Below are 22,529 nucleotides of genomic sequence, written 5' to 3'. Positions count from 1 at the left end.
AATTAGATTTCTCCTAAATGTGGTCATCTATTCTCTGTTTTCGATCTTTTTTGGTATTGTTTTAGTCCTTTAAATCATTACTACATAAACTTGTAAGTTGTAGGTTGGGGGGGGGGGGCACCATAGCTTTGAGTCAGACGTGCTGCCACATCACCTAGTAACCCTCTCTGCCTCTGGCTTTCCTCCTGTCTACTATCACTTATCAATAAAAACTTTTTCATTGATACAAAAACATGCATGCCCACAAACAAAGAGAAGGAATGACAAATCCATTACATAGTTTGCTTGTTACTGTAATAGTAACAGATTAGGAAATAAGGAAAATGCAAACATGCAAGACTAACAATGAATAAGTCAATTACTTCCAAACATGCCTTCCTCATCAATACTGCACGAAAACAATAACATATTTGAGAACTAGAAATCACCAGGAGCTTCATAAAAATCTATTACCTGCATGTTAAATATTGTGTACAACTGTACATCAAGGGAGTAAAACATATTCTCTTCAGGAGAACTTTCATCAGAATAGGAAAACTACCTTGAGCACACCAAGGAGAACTGACACCCGGGTAGCATCAGATGCTGCAGAAAAGCCTGCACTCTGGTGAAACAATAACTCGGTAAGAATGAAGCAGATGCTAATAGTTGTGATAGTATACAAATCTGCACGAAAATACCCATCAGGATATAAATTCATGCTCTTAAATATGGTTATCATAAAACTAAATTCAATGTTTTGAGAAATGTCAAATGTTCCCAAATAATGGTTAGATACCAAAACATGCAACAGATACAGAAACTCAATCTTCTGGATTCAACTAATCTCTGGTTCAATTTTCTCAAGCCTCTGTGAAATAATACATAGTAGTCAGAGTCAGGGAACTTATAATTATCATCTAGATGCCCAGGAAACTGTGGAAGAAGCTTGGAAGAAGTTTAATTAAAAAACTCTAAAAAAGTAACTGATGTAGATCGATGGCAGAGATCTGCCCAGATTTTTCTCTTCATCAAACCAGCTAAGAAGGCCATTAATTAGCACTAATTTGGGTGATAACCAAAGCTTTCATGGGCCCCACAGCCAGCTTGCATGGTGAAGGATTTGGAGATAAATCAGTAAACAATTCCAGCCTTCTGTATTAATTATTTCCGGGAATTGCGTGGAGAATCTTTTGGAAAAATTATTTCCCAGATTTGTGGGCCCCATTGCCAGCTGTGAGGAGATTAGCCTTGAAGGTCAAATTGTTACTTTCATGAAAACTTTCTTTCCAAGGGAGGTCGAGTTGTCAAAGAGATTTATCTACTTTTGTTTTATTTCCCTGTAATTTCTATTAGCTAGGAGGGTTTCTAATTCCAGTTTTCCAGATTTAGACAACAGTTTAATTATATTTGGTCTCCATTTTGTGATGGGGAAGGGATTTGATTTTGGATTGGCAGCTTATTAATGGCTAACGCATGGGGGATCTCTATTGTAATATGTTTTTACTATAAATATAGGAAAAGGGAAACCACCCTGGATCAATTTTGGAGTTTAAGAAAAGAGAAAGCTTGGCTTTGAAACCTGTGGGATGCAGTGTGCTGTGAGAGACAGCTAGGGTGCGATGACCTCGTGGAGTTAGGCGAGAGGCCTTCTCTGAAGCGGGACACCCAGAAAAAAAGGTGGGTGTTGTGAAGGGCAAGTCCGGGTATGAAGGTTACGCAAGAGCTTTATTTTCCGCGGCTCCCCAGCCCCCGGCCTCATCATGATTGCCTTCCTTTAGCCTCCCAGCAGAACAAGCACCCCTTCAAATCATCAGTTCAGTGTTGAATGATGAGGAAAGAAAGGAGTTGATCTCCGAAGTGGGAGAAAGGAGGAAAAGTGAGAGACCTACAAAATCTTTCTTCTTCCCCTTCTCTATTTTTTCTGTTTAATTCTTCATCTTTTATTAATTGTTCTGTGAGTTAACCGGCAACTGAGAGGCAATTGAAGGCTTGACATTACTGCTTAAGTTTCTGTTGGTATGTTGAAGACATTGCTGTTAGGATCCAAGCCCATCCATATTTTGTTATTTCAGTCACTAAAATCCTGAAATTATGTAGGTTGGTTGGTTAGTGTAGTCACTAGAAGGCCTACAAGAACAGCAGCGAAACCCTGTGGGGGGGAAGAAAAGAGTAGGAGGGAAAACCCCAGGACACGACAATAAGCCTGTTCCTCGAGTGGCCCTAACATCCCAGAATTATTATTCCAATTATTACTATTATTATATTGATGCTGTTGTTGGAGAATATGAACAAGATTTCTTTAACGTAAATCCTCATAATGTTCAAAAAACAAAAGCAAGAAAAATGAAAAGTAAAGAACAGCAACTGCATTTTCTCTCCACACCATTGTCCTTTCAGTCCATTCACTTGAGTTAGCCTTGCCCTTGACGAATATATATGTAGGCTGGATAAACTGGGTTTTTAGTTCTCATAAGTGCAACTGTAGTGGGAGGAGAAGTGTTCTGGTAAAGTTTAAACTATACTTATGTGTGGAAGAGGATCTGGATGGGTTCCTATTTTCCCTCCAAGTCCCAGACATTTTGATGTAGATAGGGCTGTCAAAAGGAGAACCCAAGCTGACCAATTCTTGGTTCCATTCTGTCCCAGATTTGGTCCTGGTTTGATCCCACTGACTCAATCTGGTTTCCTTTTTGGTCCATCCATTAGGCACAGCAGGGCAGTCTTTTTCTCTTGGATCAAGTAGCATCTTCTCCTCCAGATTTTGGTTTGTGAAGATATTCTAGAAGGCCAGCCTGTTGTCCCCTCAAATTGGAAGGAAGAAGGCTCAAGAAGGAACCTCCTACAGCCCATTGATTTCAGCAAGAGTAGCCTAGGATTTGTTTCCTTTTTTAGTGTTGTCTTGGATGATAAATTAGTTTTATTTGTAAGGAGATATTAGGCTAGTGTTAGTTTCTATTTTATGTTTTCTTGGTTGTTAAGTAGTTGTTAGAAAAGATTAGTTATTAAGTCTAAGTTTCTTTTTTGTTAGAAGTTTCCTAATATAGTGCTTACCTCAAAATCAGTTTGTAGATTCTATTTAAGAGACTCAATCATTGTAATGCTTTAGATTTTTATTAATAAAATTAAGAAGTTATCTTCACAGCTGAGAGAGTCTATTTGAGAGGGTGAGATGCTCAAGGGGAGGGTGAGAGGTCTAACCCAAAACCACCATTCTTCTTCCCCTTTCTCAACCCTCCATCGATTCTGTTTTCCCTATTTAATTTTCTGTTATTGCTGTGAATGAGTTAAAAGCTGTTTAGGGGAAGTTAAGAGTTTGTTAAGGTAGTTACAATAATCAAACAGCCAGCATAACTGAGACTGTTATTGCTGTGAATGAGTTAAAATCTGTTTAAAGTCTCGCCAGTTTCTTGAAGGAGCTTTCTGGACAGAACTGTGATCCATCGTAAATTCCTGATCCGTGATCTGTTGCTGCCCATATTTTGGGGTATTGCTCAACACCCTAGAGGAGTCCTTCGACCAAAAGAGGGCAGTCAAAAGAGCTCTGTAACTGCTGTTCTTGGAAATCTTCGAAGTCCTATTTTGGATCCAGATCAAGATTCATCATATCTCCTCCACCTGCATGCAGATTCAAGAGGCCTTTACAGCACTAAGAGCAGCCTTCGATCCAAACTACAGGCCATCTGACCCTTGGTTTACCTGTTACAAGTTTTCTTCCTATTCAGCCAGAATCCCAGATCCTGCCTGGGGTTAGGTCCAATGTGATATAGCCTTACATCACACTTCTTCCCCAGAGAATCAATAAGACCTTAGGAGTTTTGCCCCTTAATGAGGCCCTTTGACTCCCAGGGAAGCTCATAGTAGGGAAATCTTACTTAATGCATCTTTCTGATCTGAATAACAGCTACAATGCACCAGACCTTGCAACCCAGAATTGAAGTTCAGCATCATGGCGGACATGTAATTGTAGTTCAAGTTCATGAATGATTTTGCATGCATCACGGATTTTCTAGATCAAATCGCATGTGAGTTATCACACACTCGAGTGATAAACACTAAAGATTTACATGTCCAATAATTGTCGTTCCATGCATGACTTTAAAAAGTAGACCAAACTTTAGTTTCTTTTACTAATTAAAATGAACTAAACGAAAATCAATGATCAGTGACAATAAAGGTTAGAGAACCTTTTTCCCCATTTATTTTAACAAAGATTATGCATTTCAAATCTATTAAATTAAAATTTTAAACAAAAATTCAGAAAATATGTCAAAGCCAAATAGCCAATCAATTTACCTGAAGAATGGTTGCGGCATAGTACAGTACACTTGGTTGGCCTGTGATCTGCCATGCAAGGAAATGGCATGAGGAGGAATAGTGAATATGTCATTATCTCACAGTAGAGAACCTATCATAATGATGGTACCTGCTGAAAAAGGACTAGTCCTGCACCAATTATAAGGGCCTTCAAGCATTTCCCTTGGAAAATCTCCCCCAGTGTAGCTTCTTTTTCTGGTTCACCAATGGAAAGCTCAGCCAGAATCTCATCTACTTGTTCTGGAGCTGAATCACCAATGGATGGACCCCTCAACCGGCACAAACAAAGAACTGCATTTTCTCTTAAATCTTGCATATTTCCTTTCCCCTGTATTGCGCATAACAGAAGCCATCGAGGTGATGCTGGTAGCCACCACATTCCGATTCCCATAATGAGTGATAGAGGGATGCTAGTTCCATACATATAGCGCCATCCTGCTCGTATATCAATTTCAAGACTGCCAATTCCATAACCTAACTGCATAAACAACAGGAAAATGACACGAGAAAAATGTTTGAGCTGTTTGATATCTTATCAAGGCTTGCATTATGCCAAACATTTCTCTCTAACACAGAATTGGGCATTCACCCAGGAAAAAAAAAAAAAAGAAGTTCCGAAGCTATCAGTAATTCCGGAGCACTTACAAGCATTCCAATAACAATAAAGAACTCTTTCAAAGAAATCAGTTGACCTCGTATTTGACTCGGAGCAGTCTCAGCAATGTACATTGGAGCAGCATGCATTGCCTACAAAGATCAAAGATCTGAAAATTATGTATCTTATCCACTAAAAGGAGAAACAATTAACAAGTGTTTGAATTTATTAATCAGGGGTACTTTAGGAACTAGATTAGTTACTTGGCTTATATTGTATTTTCCCTTTTTTTACTTTTTACCTCCCTAGGGAGGTGCATGTAATTCCTTTCAGGTAATATAGGTGTGGGAGAGATGATTCTCTAACACAACATTCAACCATTATTTTCTCTTTCCTGTTACTTTGGATATTTTTGGAGCATGCAGAGCATCATTTTTTTTTTTTTTTTTTTTTTTTTTTTTGGATTTTATCCCAAAGCAGTTTTATATATGGTTCAGTCTGTGGGAGCATAAGATCAAATTGAATTTGTTAAATGGAATTCTACTCCCAATCCACTACCGCAGAACAGAAGATTAGAGGAATCATTCCCGTGGAGTGCAACCAAAATGAGGCTTAATCTTAATCTTAGGGTTAATTTTGGGAGCAGAAATTCTACAAATTCTGTTTGGCCAATGGAAGTCATTAATAAGATGGGTCTTCAGGGAGTCATTGATAGTAGTACTAGTTGTTCAACATAATGAATTAATAACAGGTTATTGAACAAGTATATATAAAGGGCCAATCATCCTCACTTATTTCCTGCTTGGGTATTGTTCAAAATACAGTGTATTGAACATACACTGTATTTAATAGCAGGGTATTGAACATAATGAATTAATAGCAGGGTATTGAACATATGCTGCTTTAATTTGTTCTTATTTCCTTAGTTTACCTAGTTTCAAACGCTGCTTTAATTTCTCTCTTATTTCCTTAGTTTACCTTTAATTACTGTGGTTGGGTATTGTTCAAAATACATTAAACAAGAAAAGACTTCTACCTTCTAGCACCACCCTTGGTCCTTTAAATTTTTAACAAGTAAACATGCCAGCAAAAAACTTTCTTAGAGTTCTCTCAAATACACTAAAAAGAAGGTTCAGAAAGACCTTCAAAAACATATGCTCCCAAAATTGCATTTGGAATTAAAAGCAGAACCTTTGTCCCTCTTCTCAATCTGATACAATTCCAAAACAAATCATTTTCAAGTCATTCAAAAAGGGCACAAGTTTATATTACCAGTCCAATTCCAATACCATACACAAGGCGTCCAATCACCAGCACAACAAAGTCAGGTGCCAAAGCTGTTATTAGAGCTCCAACAAGATACAGCAAAGAGGCTAAAATCAACTCACGCCGTCTTCCTTCAGTTATAAACTTCACGCATCAGATTCAATTAAACAAAAATTACGTATCATTAATTCAAAATCAAGATCAAAATATTGACGAAGAGCAAACCTAGAAAGTCAGCAATATTAAAAGCCAAAAGAGAGCCAATCAAGGCCCCATATAGTGAACCACTTACCTACATGCCATTAAAGCGCCCTAATTAATAAGAAAAATAAGATGAAAATATGCCAAAACCAGCCACATGCCATGAAGAAAGCAATAAATAGAAAATGTTAGATATCAACTTACAACAAGCCCAACTTCGACAGACGATAGGTTGTACCATGTGGTTCCGCTTAATGTCGATGACTGCAAAGAAAAGAAAGCTATTAGACACAAATGTTGAACCCCATATGGGATTCATCTAAAATTATATAAAATTGTCAAGCATGATCAATTTATCAATTTTATACTTGTCATACAAAATTACAGTTACTGAGATTCATTTCACTCAAACCAAGGAAAATTCCACAAGAGAGAGAAACCTCCCCACCAAGAAAGAGTAATCAAGTCCAGCTGCATGAGATGTGTAACTTGGAAATTGGGGCAGAGACACAAGTGCCTGTTGCAAGCATCATTTATTGTCCCCATGAACATTAAATTGTATAAGATAAAAGTTGCAGTTTGGGTATTTCCTTAATTATCACATTCATGCTTCTGGTCTTACAATCTTGAAAAGGGGTACACTTTTAAATCACCATTATGGTATAAGTAAGATTTGTCTGACATAGTGTTCACACCTATCTAGCCTACGAGCACTCAATGAACAAATAACCTCTAAGACATAAGCCTTTTGAGAAACAGACAAAACTAGAACCACCCAAGACATGATTGACCTCAGATGAACACAACTAATAAGTGAACAGATAAGAGAGCACACATGAGTTAATAACCAATTTGTACATGTTGCAAAGTAAGAAAAAAATAAAATAAATAAAAAAGCTATGAGCCTGATCAAGACAAGAATGTTTGAGCTGGCACAACTGCATACAATAGCACAAAGAAGAATTGATTCTCTGAAACAGAACTCTTAACCATGTGAGAAAGGAAAATTGACATGCTAATCCAATGAATAGAAATGACACATATACTAAGAATGTAAAAGGTTGACTGGGAATAAAACGATTATCATCCTAAAGCAGAGAATTTCAATCACACCATACCTCTAAAGAAATTGTAGCACCAGATGTGGCTCCAATATCATAGCCATAAAGCACTCCTCCAAAAGCTGGGAATAAAAACCTAAAGCTTATCGAGTTACTCATTACATTATATTCATACAAAAGGAAATAAAATGACAATATATTGTTTCACGTAAATAACAACCACAAAAATGTAAATTTATCATCTAACTTGCTGTTGTATACAAACGTCTATAGAGCCTAGATATAGAAACAAAAGTTAGTTGCAAGATCCCTCGTTCAAAACATGGCAAACCAGAAGGAATCACTTGCATGACCATTATATGACAAAGCCAAAGGTACATCTGTACTGCAGGAAGTGAGTGATGCATTTGTGCTTCCGTCAAAGTTCAATGGCATGGTCGCACATCACATGTAACAAGTCCTAATTAAGTAATGGCAAATTAAGGGATACTAGAAGTTATGACCTTACATAGGTATCAATTTATACGTGAAGAGAATAATGGAGAATATCTCAAAAACAAGAGGAAAATGGACTACGAATAATGTCAATGTAACATCAAAACCTCCAAGAGAATATTACATTTCCAACTTAGTTAATAGTGTGCATCAGGTATTACTAGCATTGATGGGAATCAATATCTGTGGGCTGAAGGCACAAAATGTAGCTTTGATAACTTTCGAGCTTCTGTACTCTCTAAGGAAGCAACAGCTGTGGGACATCTAGGAAAGATTAGAAATAGCAATAGTGGCCTACCATGTGGTGCTACTGGCCAAAACTTAATTTCTCATGATTTCTGAATTAGATTCCCAAATAATACTTGACCAATACCAAGTAATCCAGTACCAAATGCTTTTATGTATCTTTCCACTAAATCAAATTAAAATGTAAATTGGAAATAAAATTTAAGCAAAATGGTGCCCATCACTTTTCTAGATTGGAACATTTTGGAGCATTTTCCTATATATTATTTCAACATTTGGATTCTATGATGTAGAAGCTGTCAACCGATACTGAATAAAACCTTTTTGCTCCAATGACACACCCAAGATTGATCGCCCATCAAGATGCTAACACGTGGCATCCAACCACACATCCGGATAAGAAGGAAATTTGAATTCGCCATGCAAAGACAAACGACTCCGAATACCAAAGTCCCGAGGAGACCTAATCCCTCCTTCCGTAAAAGAGTCATAACGAGACTCTATCCACCTGAAGGAGAGAGACAAGATAATCCCTAAGTGAAGGGAATATTTCACATAGAAAAATGAGACTTACGGGATAAGATCCTCCAAAACCGCCCCACTCTCATCAAACAGAAGGATGTCTCCTAGTAGGACCCTACAGAATCTGATTCTATAAAAGAGAACCAGGGAACCCGTCAGAGGTAAGTTCACTATCTCGCTCACTATTGCTCTCTGAATACTATTGCACTAACTTGGGTCAGAGGACTAATACCAGAGCCATCTCCGGGCCTCTGCCTTCTGTGTTATTGCAAGACAGATGTTCAATCTTCTACAGATTCTCGGCAACAACATCCACTATTGGGGGCTTAAAGTTGAGCCTAACCATCACAAAAGGCTAAAATGTAGGAAAATAAAGACTAACCATGCAGAAGCTGCATTCTGAATTAATGATATTTTCAGTTAGAAATGGGATCCATGATCCCTATAACCAACCTTCTGCCATACATCCTTTTATCCAGTCCTTCTCTCTATCCCCCACCCTCCACCCCCCACCCCAATTTTTTTTCCTTAAATACAGGCCATGTTAAAAATTCTATTCCACTTCTTTCTATACACCAATTAACATCACTTCTGATCAACAATCCCTAAGATGAGTTCTTCAAAACATTTAACAAGATAAATTTCGCTAGTACTTCCTCTAGCGAAATTTCTTGTATAAATATCTAATCAAGATTTCTGAACATAACCAAATTGAAGAAAATGTGTTTCGCTAACTTCCAATGTCTTACCATTGTCAATTCAATGATTAAGCAAACCCGTTAAAATATCACAATTCAAATAAAAATTCATGATTTCGAAAAGAAAAAAAAAAAAAATTAGCAGGAAATAAACACTCACGGTAATACCGCGGCAAGAAGAGAATAACTTCTGGCCTGACGATTGCCCTCAGTAAGAGGCTGCCTTTCAGGGTCAATCTCCCCAGAAGACTTTCCCCCCTAAAACAAGAATCAAATTTCAATCACTCAATGAATCAAAACTAAGCAGCTTTGCCTCTGCAACGCAAAATTCTTTGAATCCATTTAAAAAAAAAATGACCAAATGAAATCAAATTTGATCAAAAAAAAAAAAACCTTGCCAAAGAAGGAAAGACTGGGTTGCCCCTGATCAGTCGTTTCTGTCGCCATTGTTTCTCCGAGTTAACACAGCCCTCAGCACATAAAACCTCAAACAAGCAAGAAAGGAAGAACAACAACTATGGCAGTTCCAGGATTCCAATCAGTAATAGGTTTCTTCAATATAAGGGTTGGTAGATACTAGAGAGAGAGAGAGAGTGGAGGTTGGCACATGGCTTGTTAATTGTAATTGCCGTTGCTACCAAAAAGCCAGATTTTGGTGGTTCAAGTCAAAAAAATAGTGGTCAGGACTATAGCACGTCGCCGCAGTGATTTGTGAGATAGACGTTGTCCTACATGTCAGAAAAAGTCTATTGAATCCATGAAACCATTGATTGAAAAGGGCAGAAGAAATGATGTGACCAATTAAGGTCCAGAACTGTTTTCTGGTCACATGAAGTATGCTTCCTCCCCTCCTTGAACCCCAAATCGCAAGTACAGTTGGGGCATGATTCAGTAGACCAGGGTCTACAGCGAATGCTTAGGCCCGGATTAAACACCATACTTTTAGAATCTTTAGTTACATTATACTGCATTTAGGATGGTACTGCATCTGCATCCCACATTCCCACTATGAAGAAATCAAAATGAAGATTTTGTCTGGTTTAGGCAGTGGCTTTTGGAGTCACTAGAATAGCGCCAATAGGCAGTACATTGTAACCAGAAAAAAAAAGAATTAGGGAGTGCATTCCAAAACTTCATCGATATGTACACGTTGGAGGCTTTTAGAATCGTCTAGAATAGACAGTGCATGCGGATACTTCCTCGATCTGTGGACTGTGGACCCTATCTGACCATAGTTTTTGCAGGGAAACATTTCCAAATACCATTGGTCCTACCTTTTTGGTGCACTATTTGGTGTAATTTGGTGTAGGATGTCAATCATAGGCCCAGCCTAATAGATCCGATCAAGCTCGACCATTTCAAGTCCAAATCGATCCAATTTGATTAATGCAGCTTGACATGTTTGTTAATACTGTTTTCAGTGCAAGGGTATTACTCGATAGTTGTTCAGCCAGGATCTACCAACTAATAGTTCGATTTTGACCGACATGTTTAAGGCTCATTTATAGCTCGATTAGAGTTTTTTTAAACCTTATTTACTATGTCCAACAAGTTTAAAGATCATTTAAATTTCAATTATTGCCCGTTTAAAGAGAAATGTGTCATTAGCCCATTTAACCCAATTATTGGTAGCCCAATTAAAGACTAATATTTGACTGATCGTTTTTAAATAAGATCTTGGTCAAGGGACAGTGGGTGAAGGAAACCTACCTCTTATCTTATAACAATTGTTGATGATTACTCTAAAGGTACATAGGTTTAGTTGAGAAACACAAGTCAGAGACTTGGAGTTCTCTAAAAATTATTTAATTGTGGTTCATACTCAATTGGTGCTTATGTCAAATGTATTCAAACTGATAATGAGCTTGGATTTGTTTCAATGCTTCTTAATTTTCAATCTCTTGGCATTTGCATCAATGTAGTTGTGTCTCTACACCTTCAACCTCTTCAACCTTCCCAACCTCTTTCTTATTTAGATGTTTTTGTTCTTCTACCCCTTCATCACAGCGCCAGGACAATTCGCTCACCTTCTCATCTTTGGTATTATCATAGCAACCTTGTCGTACAATTTCCTCATCCTTCTTCCTTCATTTCTTTTATCATAAAACTATATTTGTCGTATGGCACTTTTTCATTATTTCCATTTCTTCTTACTTTGAACCCGCTATTGTTTTTATTCAACAGTCTTATGCTAATCCTAAGCGTAGAGATGCCATAGAAGCTGAAATTCTTGCCCTTTAACAAAATAATGCTTGGATTGTTCAACCTCTTCTTCTAAAAAAGAAACACATTGGTTATGTTAAACGGAAAGTAAATGGTTATCTAGGGTTAACTCGATGTAGCTTTCCTCCTAGCAGAATGGATATGGTTGTCATATCCATTGTTTCCCACAAACAGTCATTGGCAGTAATCTCGCCAAGCAAAGCTCCACCCTTCAAATTCAATGATAACAATGGAGATCTTTAGAGACACATGCTCTCAATTGGAAGAGACGAAAGAGGATAAGGAGAGAGAGAGAGAGAAAGAGACAAAGCTCTCGAAATTAGGTCAAAGGCTTGATTTATTATGGTCAAACTTCTTATTATAGAGATCTAACCAACTAAGGTTCCTAATCATAGTGGGTCTATACTTGCCCCACCTTGAGCAATCCATGAATGAACTGGGTTGGACCTAGTTCGATTAACATCTACTACTAGCCCACACTGGGCGGACATACTCAATTATCCATTCTCGTATCTCTACCATAGGTATCTCATCATTACAGAAAATGAAGTATGCGTCCTAACGAGATAATACGAGGATAGGAATGCTATATCAAGGTTCCATTTAACCAACATAGCACATCACTCATAAAAAAATATGGGGTCCCCTCAACAATCCAATTACACCAGATGCAGCACTCTTGATCCCTCATGATAAGCAATGCTGACCCCTAAACATGCCATGGTTCTCATGTCTAGGTCGAAACACAAATACGATAAGTCTTGCCCAAGAATTGAGCCACAAAATAAGGGTGTAATTTCGAATGATTTTTCCTAAGCCCATATGTCAATTTGACTATTCCCAATCACTTTCCTAATCGTGTCCTGTAGACCACATCAAGGAGTATGCCAAAGTAATATCATTAAGCATCTTCCTAATGATATGGTCTCAGGTAAAGGATATCCGTAGGATCACCTTAGTTTCATCCAAGTAGTTAATATAGTGACGAAACAGGGATCCAATCTCTCACAAATGGTCGTAACAAAGTATATACTATATTAAATGTATGGTATGGTGCTTCCCACACTAAGGTGGGCATGTCACTTATAAGATAAAAAGAACACCGTACGAGTCTAGGTTCAGTCGCACTGTTAAGCATCTCACCTGAGTCATTCAACCCTGAAATAACCTAAAAGGTGTGAATAGATTATACTAGTAGATTTTGAAGATTCTCGGTTAAGAACCTTAAGTATGTGATTGTAATTAAAAATTACGGAATATAAATAAATATCACAATCACACAACACATAATTTAAAGTGGTTCGACTCAACCTGAGTCTAGTTCACTCTTTACAAGTTTCATTTGTAAAGCATTCCACTAGCTGTAGGTAGGGAGGAAAACCTTTACGAAATATTTTGAGGATAAGAGGATCTATACAATCTCTTTCACAAGTAGAGAGGGACCTTATAGTGTCTTTCAAGGTAGGGAGGGATCTTACAATTCTTTTGAGGATAAGAGAATCCTTCAAAATCTAAGTATAATCTAGACTAGTATAAACTGAAATTCAAAAGTGGAATAAAGAGTTTCTGAGTTACCTCATGCGGTGCATGATATAAATAAGCAAGTATGAAATAGTAAACAATAATGTACCTTTAAATGTCTTCCAATTAAGGTAGTCAATGTGTGGAAGACCTGTGTTGAAGTGCTTGAGTTCTTGTTGAAGTGATGACACAAATAACAAAAAATTTCACTCAAGCATGAACACACTTAGCTCACTTTGATCCTTTTCTTTTTATAGAATTAATTGATGGTGCGTGATATAAGAGCAAGTATGAAATAGTAAACAATAATGTACCTTTAAATGTCTTCCAATTGAGGTAGTCAATCAGTGTGGAAGACCTGTGTTGAGCTCTTGTTGAAGTAATGACACAAATAACAAAATTTTCACTCAAGCAATAAACACACTTAGCTCATTTTGATCCTTTTCTTTTTAGAGAATTAATTGGGTTTTGGTAGTTATCGATTGGCTCTAGTAGTTATTGATTGGCCTTGATGTTCAATATTGATTTCATTCTGTCATATATTTTCAACAATTAGTAGTCATCGGTATATACCAATAGTTACGGGTTGGCTTCTGGCTTTGACCTGCAGACCTGTGTGTACGAAAGCAGGTGTATCTTCTTCATTTGGGCTCAGAATGCCATGATTTGAGTTGAGTTGTCTTCACAACTCAATACTTTATAATTTTGCAGAGCACAGTCATCCTTCAATCAGTCATTTCAATTGATAAAATTTCCCTAGAAAATAAAATTTACCATTAGGACAATTTAGAGTTTGGCTTTTCCAAGCCAATAGGGTTCCAATATCATTAGGTCTTGGGGAAGTAAATATTAGGTGTCATCTAGGGTCTTTCTTGGTTACTAATGACTTATTAACCATAAGGTGACTAGATATTATTTATGTTGTTCAAGTATTTAGTCAATTCATGTAACAACCAAGAAACCTCATCTTGATGTATCGCATCAAGTTTTACGTTATTTGAAAGCTTCTCTAGGAAAATGAATTCTTCTTAGAAATAATAACCTTTATGTCCCAGGATATTGTGTCTCAGATTGGATAGTCCATTCTACATAATGGGGAACAATAACTGTATACTACATTTTTTTGGGCAACAGTTTGAATTCACCAAAAAGTAAGAAGCATACGATAGTTTCACACTCTTTAGCTGAAGCTAAATATCGAGCTATGATAATAGCCACAAGTGAGTTAACTTGGTGAAATATCTCCTTTTGGACTTGGGTATTTCTCATTAGCCAATGGATCTTTGATAATCAAGCTACATTGCATATAGCTTTCAATTTTGTCTTCTATGAGAGGACAAAACATATAGAAATTGACCGCTGCATAATTCGAAAAAAATTGTAAGGTTGATTTATCAAGATTCAAGAGTCAAGACATGTTATATTGTTTCAATTGAAAATTTTGAGCACATTGTTATAAAAGTTTTAGAGCATGATCAATTTGATAATTTGTTAAGCAAATTGGACTTGTATGATATCCATGCTCCAACTTGAAGAGTATTATAACTTGCAGATCAGGTCGAGTTATGTTAGAACCCATACCCAATGGGGCATGTATGTATGTGTTACTTTCAGTTAGTGTTATATATATACTACACTAGTATAGAAGGAAAAACCCTAATAACTCATTCTCTATGTGGACATGGGCTTCATTCGAACCTCATTGAATCCTTTTCTTTATATTTTCCACTTTGATTCACCATCTTTAACATACTAGCAAAGATGGAAATGGTTATTTTTACCCTAGATTTTTCTAGTACATTGATGAGCATATTTATATGAGAATTTCAGCCCTTAGTTCTTATGTTTTTAATGTTTGAAATGGAGCTACCCGAGGTGTTTGTTTGTGTTTTCAGGTTTTGGTTGCATTCTTGTTGAAGGGGAGAATAAGAAGCTAGGAGCTTAAAAGAAGAAGATCAAAGGAGAAATTGGAACTAGAAATCACTCAATTTATTGGAGGTGTGCCAGAACAAGTTAGAAAAAAAACAAGTGTTGAAGACCCGAACCTAAGTTCCATTCTCATACACATTAGTGGGCCGGACCATTGAGAAGAAAAGTGAAGCGGCATTGTGGTAATTTTAAAAGTTGAGGAGTTATCTAGAATATATTCGATATTGGGCTCATTAGATTTGTAATTTAAAATGATACATTTTTAATTCTTGGGCCAGATCAATCAGGAATCAGGACGGAAAGATACAGCTAAAAAAATAATTCAGACTCAAGTTAGAATGTTAGTTGAATTTTTTGGCTTTTAATTAATACGAAAAATTATCTTACCCACGTCACCCTCTTCCCCTCTTCTCACTTGCGTTACACTTTCTACCGCTTCTAGTTTATTTCACCTTTCTTTAAAGTTTCTCTAATTCATCCTATCACAGCCTCTCTTGACCTATCATATCCAACCCGTCATTATCACAAAGGATTCTCATCTCTTAAACCACTTCTCTCTCTTCCTATAAGCCTTCTCATAATGAGACTTTTGCTATTTTAATAGAAGTTAAGAGTGTTGAACGGTAGTTGAAGACTAAAACCATCTCATTACCTACATCGTCTATAAGTAGAAAGCAATGGGTGGGCAGAATATACATAGAGGGTCTCATACCCTACCTCATCGATAAGTAGAAAGCATTGGGTGGGCAGAATATAGACAGAGGGCAGATTTTTCATTGTAACCAAGTTAGTAAACAATACTTTCTTTTTCTTCTTTATTAAATCCTTTTAGTTTTTCTTCTTTAAATTGTAATACACACTTGGAGTTGGGGATTGAAGATTGAAATCAAAGGCAGGATTAAAGTTTCACTTTTGCATTGGATTGTCAAATTCCTCTAACAGGAAATTCTTTCTTCTATTTTAATTTTTTTCAGCAATTTATTTAATGGCATTGTCATGTTCTACATCGTTTTCGTCTTTTGATTGTTATTTCATGGCTAACTAAATACCCCATTTGGGAATATGACGAAACCATGAGAGAGGAAGAATTGATGATCAGAGTTTATGTGTTTAATATCATGTGCATAGTCTAGGCTATACATTAAATGTTTCTTCGTAGTGCATGTCATCTATTGGCTAAAACATATGCTTATTGATGCCGTATCTCTTGTGTCTCCTTACGTGTTCATGTTTTTATTATTACATGTTTAATGAAAGCTACTCATAGGACATGTTAGCATAGTTTGCCGTATCTCCTATAAACCTAGGCCATTATTTCACGCATTGATTTTATGCTTTGTTTATGATTTTAATCTAATTTTATGGTAGAATCTTATTCTCAAGTGGTATCTCTATTCTATTCATCCATATCATCTTTTCTTTAAGTTCTAGTTGTGTTGGTTAGGTTTCAATTTTAATTTCATTATGTTGTGAGTTTGTTTTTTAAATTTTATTAATTCCATTGCCTATTTATTTCCCTTCCCTATTTGTGCTAGGCAACAACTGAGATCCCTAGCTTAGATGTGATTTCTTATTCCTATTTATGGTTAAATTTTGCTCGGTTGCTATTGAGGACACTGAGATGGGTCAGAAAGAGGGACTCCTTCTCTCTCCCTCCAATTCTCTCTTCTTCTTCTTCTTCTTCTTCTTCTTCTTCTTCTTCTACCTGTTGTGTCCAACATAAGTTTCATAAGAGTTAAAAAAAAAAAAAAACGAAAATAAAGATCATCCCTGTCCAATTTCTCCCTCAAGATGGATCCTCATTTTCTTTAGTGTATCAATTTGTTTGCTTCTATGTAGATCCTGATCTTAATGGAGATAGAATAAAACATTGACATATACATGGTGACCATTATTGGAATGTGATAATTACCTTAACTCCAGTGTTTAAAAGATCGAAATCTGTCGATTGCATCTTCTGCTGCACATCCCAATTCCCCCTTCAAAATTCTAACCGACCTCTACATACAGTTTTTCTAGGGTCCCAAGTGGATTCTGGCAACTGCCATACTGATTCTAAACTATTTCTAGTCAATCTGGATTAGAATCAATAGGATCTGAATCAGGGGTGACCCTGGCTTTTAAAACCCTTCTTAGTACCTAAAGCATAAAAAAAAAAAAAAATGTAAAGTGTAAGGGAGAAGAAAAACAGAGTCACCAGTAGAGGACTTCTTTGGGTTTCTCTACCCCTACCGCTGGTAGAGGCGGTGGAGCAGTGAACCTGCACCAACGACGCCAAAATTTGTAGACGTTATTTCTCTGCTCCACGTATTCTTTTTTCTCTCTCTTCTCTCTCTCTCTCTCTCTCTCTCTCTCTCTCTCTCTCTCTCCTCCCAGTTCCCACCCAACCAAACATGATGGGGTGGGATGCTATAGTAATTTCACCACATCTTTACTTCCCAATCTTTAACCCTACTAACATATGGGTCCCATACTGACAACACTCCTACCCCAACTCCCCTCTAAACGGGCCCTTAGGGATCATTTATATCTTGTTAGGGCTACTCAACTGATAAGCACATTTATGTGTGAAGTCTAGTATAGTAAAACATACATTTTGCATATTTAGAATGGAGCTATCACACCCCATTCACACTGAACCGGGCCAGTGACCGGGTTAACACCGGTTAACCCAAACCTGCCAGGATCATCTGATACTGTATTCCACCACAGCATACACACGACTAATAAAAACTCATCAGATCAGCGGAAGACTAAGTTTTACCTGTGAATAATCCCATAATACTTGATACCCGAATTGTGATACAATAGTTATATACATGTGGGCCCGAAGGCATGATATTTACACAATAAAAGTACAATTCATATATCAAGTACATAAAGGAAACCATCAAAATAATCAGAGTACACAGCTCGGCTCGGTATCAAGGGCTAGAGCTCAGCTCGGCATCAAGGGTTGAGCCCAGCTCGGCATCACATAGTAGAGCTCAGCTCGGCCTCAGAAGTGGAGCTCAGCTCGGCATCAGAACTGCGGTCCCGCAGCACAACTCCCGCACGAGCAGTTAATGCTGTGTTCTAACTCCTCAGGGGCCCACCAGTCCTCTTCAGGGAACTCGACTGTGGGACCCACCCCGTGCTCCTCAGATGTATGACCTGCAAAATCATCTAAAAAGGGGGTACCCGTGGGATGAGCTCACTAGCTCAGTAAGTGGTAAGATGGACCACACAACAGTCCACACAGCAAAACACAATCATATGCACTACATGCCATGCTTTACATTTTAAATTACATCCACCTAAGCAACATTACTAAGTCTTCGGTTTTAGTGCTACTACAACCACAGTGCGCGTATACTCTGGGTACGAGCCGAGAACTCCATCCCGCGATACGCCCATAGGGCTGTCGGAGAAGGCCCACCGTGAGTACTCGGAAAAGTAAAAACAATGCCGTCCACCGGCTCTCAACAAAAAAGTAAATGACTGAAATTAAAGGTGCTGACTCCAGTAATTTAAAAGCAGTACGATTGGCCCTCTTGAATGTACCACCGGGGTTACCGACTGTCCTAATGACCCGCCGGACGTTATGTCTAACCGCCACAGTGACCCGATAACCGCGACCACTGCTTCCCCCCAAATGGTAACCCAACACCTTAACCCCTGTTGGGAAGGGTCGTAGCACGGGAAGGTGAAATCCTAAACCGCATGCTTCTATATGACAATAGTACGATTGCATAGTACCACCGCGTCCCATACCACGGGCCACCAATGCACTCGTTTCCAAGTCGACTACGGAAACTAGTCTATCAATGCATCATGCACAATGATGTCAACATTCAATCACATAAGCATCTCATCACTTGGTATTTAGAAACTAAACATAGCACACATGCATAACAATGTGAGGATGACTAATCTACATAGTATATTCGTGATGGCATAACTAGACTAGATACAAGTAAATGAATGCCAAACAATGCCTTGAAACAAAGCCAAACGTCCTCTCCCCACTTACTTGTAGTGTACAAGGATTCCCGTTCGGTACAGGTGAGATCCGGTGCGAGAAGCGTAGGATTTGGTGAACTTAACATGATTGAGCGGGGTTAGTACTTCACCATTTTGGAATCAAAATTAACGAGATTCAATGACAAAATCATGTTTAGAACATTGAAAGAAGGTCGCACGTCCGATTTGGGTCCAATCGGACGTAAGAATCACATTCGGGGCCTCACAGGTGGGTCAAACAGCCCACCTGTCTGGCCCACCGGTCTGGACTGGCGGGCAGGTTGGCCCACAGGTTGGCCCACCAGTCTGGCCCGCCAGTTGGGCCAGGGGGCCCTGCTAAGACCGGTGGGCAGGGTGGCCCGCTGGTTAGCCCGTCGGTCTGGCTCGCCGGTTGTGCCCGAAGGCCCTGCCCTCTCAGGTGGGTGCTCACAGGCGGGCCAGATGGCCCACCGGTCCTACCCACCGGTCTTGACGAGAAAACTGTTGTTTCTTCCCAACTTCCTCCATTCTTTGGGGATTCAAATGGGGCTTTTTCCAACCCATTCTTCACACTTTCAATGTCTTATAGGATGGTTCTAACCTAAATCTAGGTCAGATTCGAGTGATGGGAAACCATCTTACCTTCTTTGCTCAATAACACCTTCAAACCCACAATGCTTCTCCAACCTTGTCAATACCTCTTCAAATCCTTCAAGATCAACACATAAATCATCTATTAAACCTTAGATTCATCATTTCAAAGGGGATTTACAAGATCTCAAGAAACCCTACTCGAATCAAGGGTTTATGCTTGGGTATGGTGAATGTTCAAGGAACCCAACTTTGCTTACCTCTAAATGTAGATCTAGAGTTGAAGATCACTCTTCAGGTGCCGGAATGGGAAGAGCAAGCTTCGGCGCCGCTGAAATCCTTCTCTTCTTCCTCTACCTTCTCTTCCCTTCTTCTCCCCTTTCTTTTCTCTCCTCTTTACTATCCTCACCAACGTACGAGTGTCATAAATGAAAATAAAAGAAAATCATAAATGCTATATATATACTTCTTAAATAACTAAATAGTTCACATGGATGGGTCACTCAGGTGGGTGGGTGTGCCCACCTGTCCGCCCACCTGAGGGCCAAAACTTAGGATTTTGACAGAGTTCGGGCCTCGGCGCGAACTCCACCCCTGGCATACGATGTAGTATACGTATATACCTTAATATACGGCTACAATACCTGCTTTATCCATACATGGCCTTATGGTAGGTGCATGTATACGACTTGGGTACTCCCGTCTCTTCTGGCACTGGCTCAGACTTGTCGGGCCAGCCGATGTTTAAGGTCACCCTCGCCATCATAGTCCATAAGGAGCCCGCTCTAACTCTCTCCGGTTCGGGTCCTGCATAGTTAAATCGGGTCAACCGTGTAATCAGACCGGGTTTAAGAAGTAGGGTATTACAGGAGCTACCTTGGGTTTTACTCTCTTTTTGTAGGTTTTACATTTTCAAAGCCTTAAGGACTATCGGACACTATATCTCAAATTTTACACGTAAAGAGGTCCTATTTCATTTCATGGTTGCGAAGAGGATTAAATTCTAAGCAAGATGGACTTATTCAATTGCAAGTACACATTCGTTTGGTCAACCGTACAACTGATTATTCTTTTCGGGCCAGAAAAAGAATAATAGATCAAAACTGAACCGAGATGCAGAACCAGCCCATCTGCAGTTGTCCCAGAGGTACAAGGAATATTTCAAATGCTAACAAGGATCGATGGACCATATCCTTGAGTGATTGAAGATTTTTTTTTAGTAACAACAACTACCTAGCGTAGTTGGTGAGTTGTGGTGTGCAAAATCCCTTTCTTATTAGGAGGTCTCAAGTTCGAATCTCTTAGCTATCATTTTGTTGAGGTTTTTTTTAGATGAGGTTTTTTTTAGAAGATTTTCTCTCTCCTACTCATCACTTAAAGGAGGTCGGCCAAGATGGTTGTACGCAAGTTTGAAGAAGAGAGAGAGAAAATAAAGAGAAAAAATAGGAAAGAAGAAAAAAAAAAAAGATAAGGGCATGGATGGAATTTCTCATTAAAATAGAATGTTGTCCAAATCCAAGCAAGAAAAATCGGCCAAAGAGGGATTCTTGTGCAAGAAGAGAGAGAAAAATAGAAAAAGGGAGAAAAAATAGGAAGAAAAAGGCAAGAAAAATTGTGGGAGATCTCTCTCCACATGTTTTCTCTCTTCTCTCTCCTCCACTTCATCAAAAAGATAAAAAAAAAAATCTTTTCTTTTTAGAAGCTAAAATCGTTAGTTTTCCTCCCCATTCTCTATATAATAGAATTAACACAAGGGGAGGAGGCACTTCATTATTCATCTAAGGTTTTTTGTTTAGTAGCTCTATCTCTTTCTCTAGCTCTAGTTCTAGGTTTATACTTTAAACACTTTTGTAAGTTCTTGTTATTCAATTAATGCAAGCACTTTTGTTTTTTATTCAGTCTTTTATGTTTAGGGTAATTTACAACGCCACCCCTGGGGAATGCCAATATTAGAGGGACACCCCCTCTCTTTCACCAAATTGGACTTAGACCCCCTACCGTCAGTCAACGTTACATAATATACCAAGAATGCTGACATCAGCAGTTAATATTTTTTCTAAATTCCATTTTGCCCTTCAAAATAATGGAGTACCAAAATTGCCCTTAATGGTTCTATTCCCAAGTCAGCCTCAATGAGTTGAGAAGAAGAACGGGTAGGCTTGCAGATCGGCGGCTGCGAACACTCTTTCGACGACGGCGACGACGGAAACTACGGCAGCGAACCCCCTCCAGCGACTACGGCAGCGAACCCCCTCCAACGACTACGGCGGCGAACCCCCTCCAGCGACTACGGCGGTGAACCCCCTCCAGCGACTACGGCGGTGAACCCCCTCCAGCGACTACGGCGGCTGCGAACACTCTTTCGACGACGGCGACGACGGTGACTACGGCAGCGAACCCCCTCCACGACGGCATATGCAGGTTCGTGGGTCTATCTTCGGCGTCTCGTTGAGCACACAAAATCCCAATAGAGAACTAGAGATCAAAATGGGGAAAATAGAGAAGAGAAAAAAAAACAAAAACAAAAACAAAAACAAACAAACATATCTTCTCGCCTGCGACAGAAACTGGATGGGAAGCACTACTCGCCGGGGACAAAAGGAGAAGTATTTTCCGGCGACTGCCCTCTCTATCTCTGCTGGAACTCGTCTGAACCCTTGGTCGCAGGTAGGGAGAAGAGGAGAGAAGGAGAGAAAGAGAGAAGGAGAGAAGGAGAGAAGGAGAGATAAAAGGGTAAGGAGGGGTATTTTTGGGATAATGAAAAATGTCTAATTTATTAGTTTTTACTCATAAGGGCAAAAACGTCATTTCAAAGCATCATATAACGTTGACTGACGGTAGGGGGTCCGAGTCTAATTTGGTGAAAGAGAGGGGGTGTCCCTCTAATATTGGCATTCTCCAAGG

At 38.7% G+C, this 22,529-nt stretch overlaps 1 protein-coding gene across 2 annotated transcripts in view; it reads right to left on the bottom strand.

The window, feature by feature from the left end:
- LOC122070609 (D-xylose-proton symporter-like 2) overlaps nucleotides 1-10,164 on the bottom strand; it is a 28,582-nt gene extending 18,418 nt beyond the window's left edge. Inside the window, exons 1-10 of one of the 2 annotated variants that reach the window (XM_042634803.1) lie at nucleotides 9,774-10,161; nucleotides 9,541-9,638; nucleotides 7,477-7,555; nucleotides 6,563-6,622; nucleotides 6,383-6,449; nucleotides 6,164-6,288; nucleotides 4,942-5,043; nucleotides 4,406-4,774; nucleotides 4,276-4,323; nucleotides 542-604 (exon numbers count right to left, since the gene is read on the bottom strand). In XM_042634803.1, the coding sequence (XP_042490737.1) occupies nucleotides 542-604; nucleotides 4,276-4,323; nucleotides 4,406-4,774; nucleotides 4,942-5,043; nucleotides 6,164-6,288; nucleotides 6,383-6,449; nucleotides 6,563-6,622; nucleotides 7,477-7,555; nucleotides 9,541-9,638; nucleotides 9,774-9,827 (1,065 nt within the window). In that variant the 5' untranslated portion in view covers nucleotides 9,828-10,161. Of the gene's footprint in view, nucleotides 1-541; nucleotides 605-4,275; nucleotides 4,324-4,405; nucleotides 4,775-4,941; nucleotides 5,044-6,163; nucleotides 6,302-6,382; nucleotides 6,450-6,562; nucleotides 6,623-7,476; nucleotides 7,556-9,540; nucleotides 9,639-9,773 lie in introns of both variants that reach the window. The other variant, XM_042634804.1, reaches the window with a different exon arrangement.
- Between the last annotated feature and the right edge of the window lie 12,365 nt (nucleotides 10,165-22,529).

Source organism: Macadamia integrifolia, unplaced genomic scaffold (assembly GCF_013358625.1).
Source record: "Macadamia integrifolia cultivar HAES 741 unplaced genomic scaffold, SCU_Mint_v3 scaffold953, whole genome shotgun sequence".
In the NCBI taxonomy this organism is placed as follows: Eukaryota; Viridiplantae; Streptophyta; class Magnoliopsida; order Proteales; family Proteaceae; genus Macadamia; species Macadamia integrifolia.
Note: the sequence above shows the minus strand (reverse complement) of the source record. Positions and strands in the feature narration are given on the sequence as shown.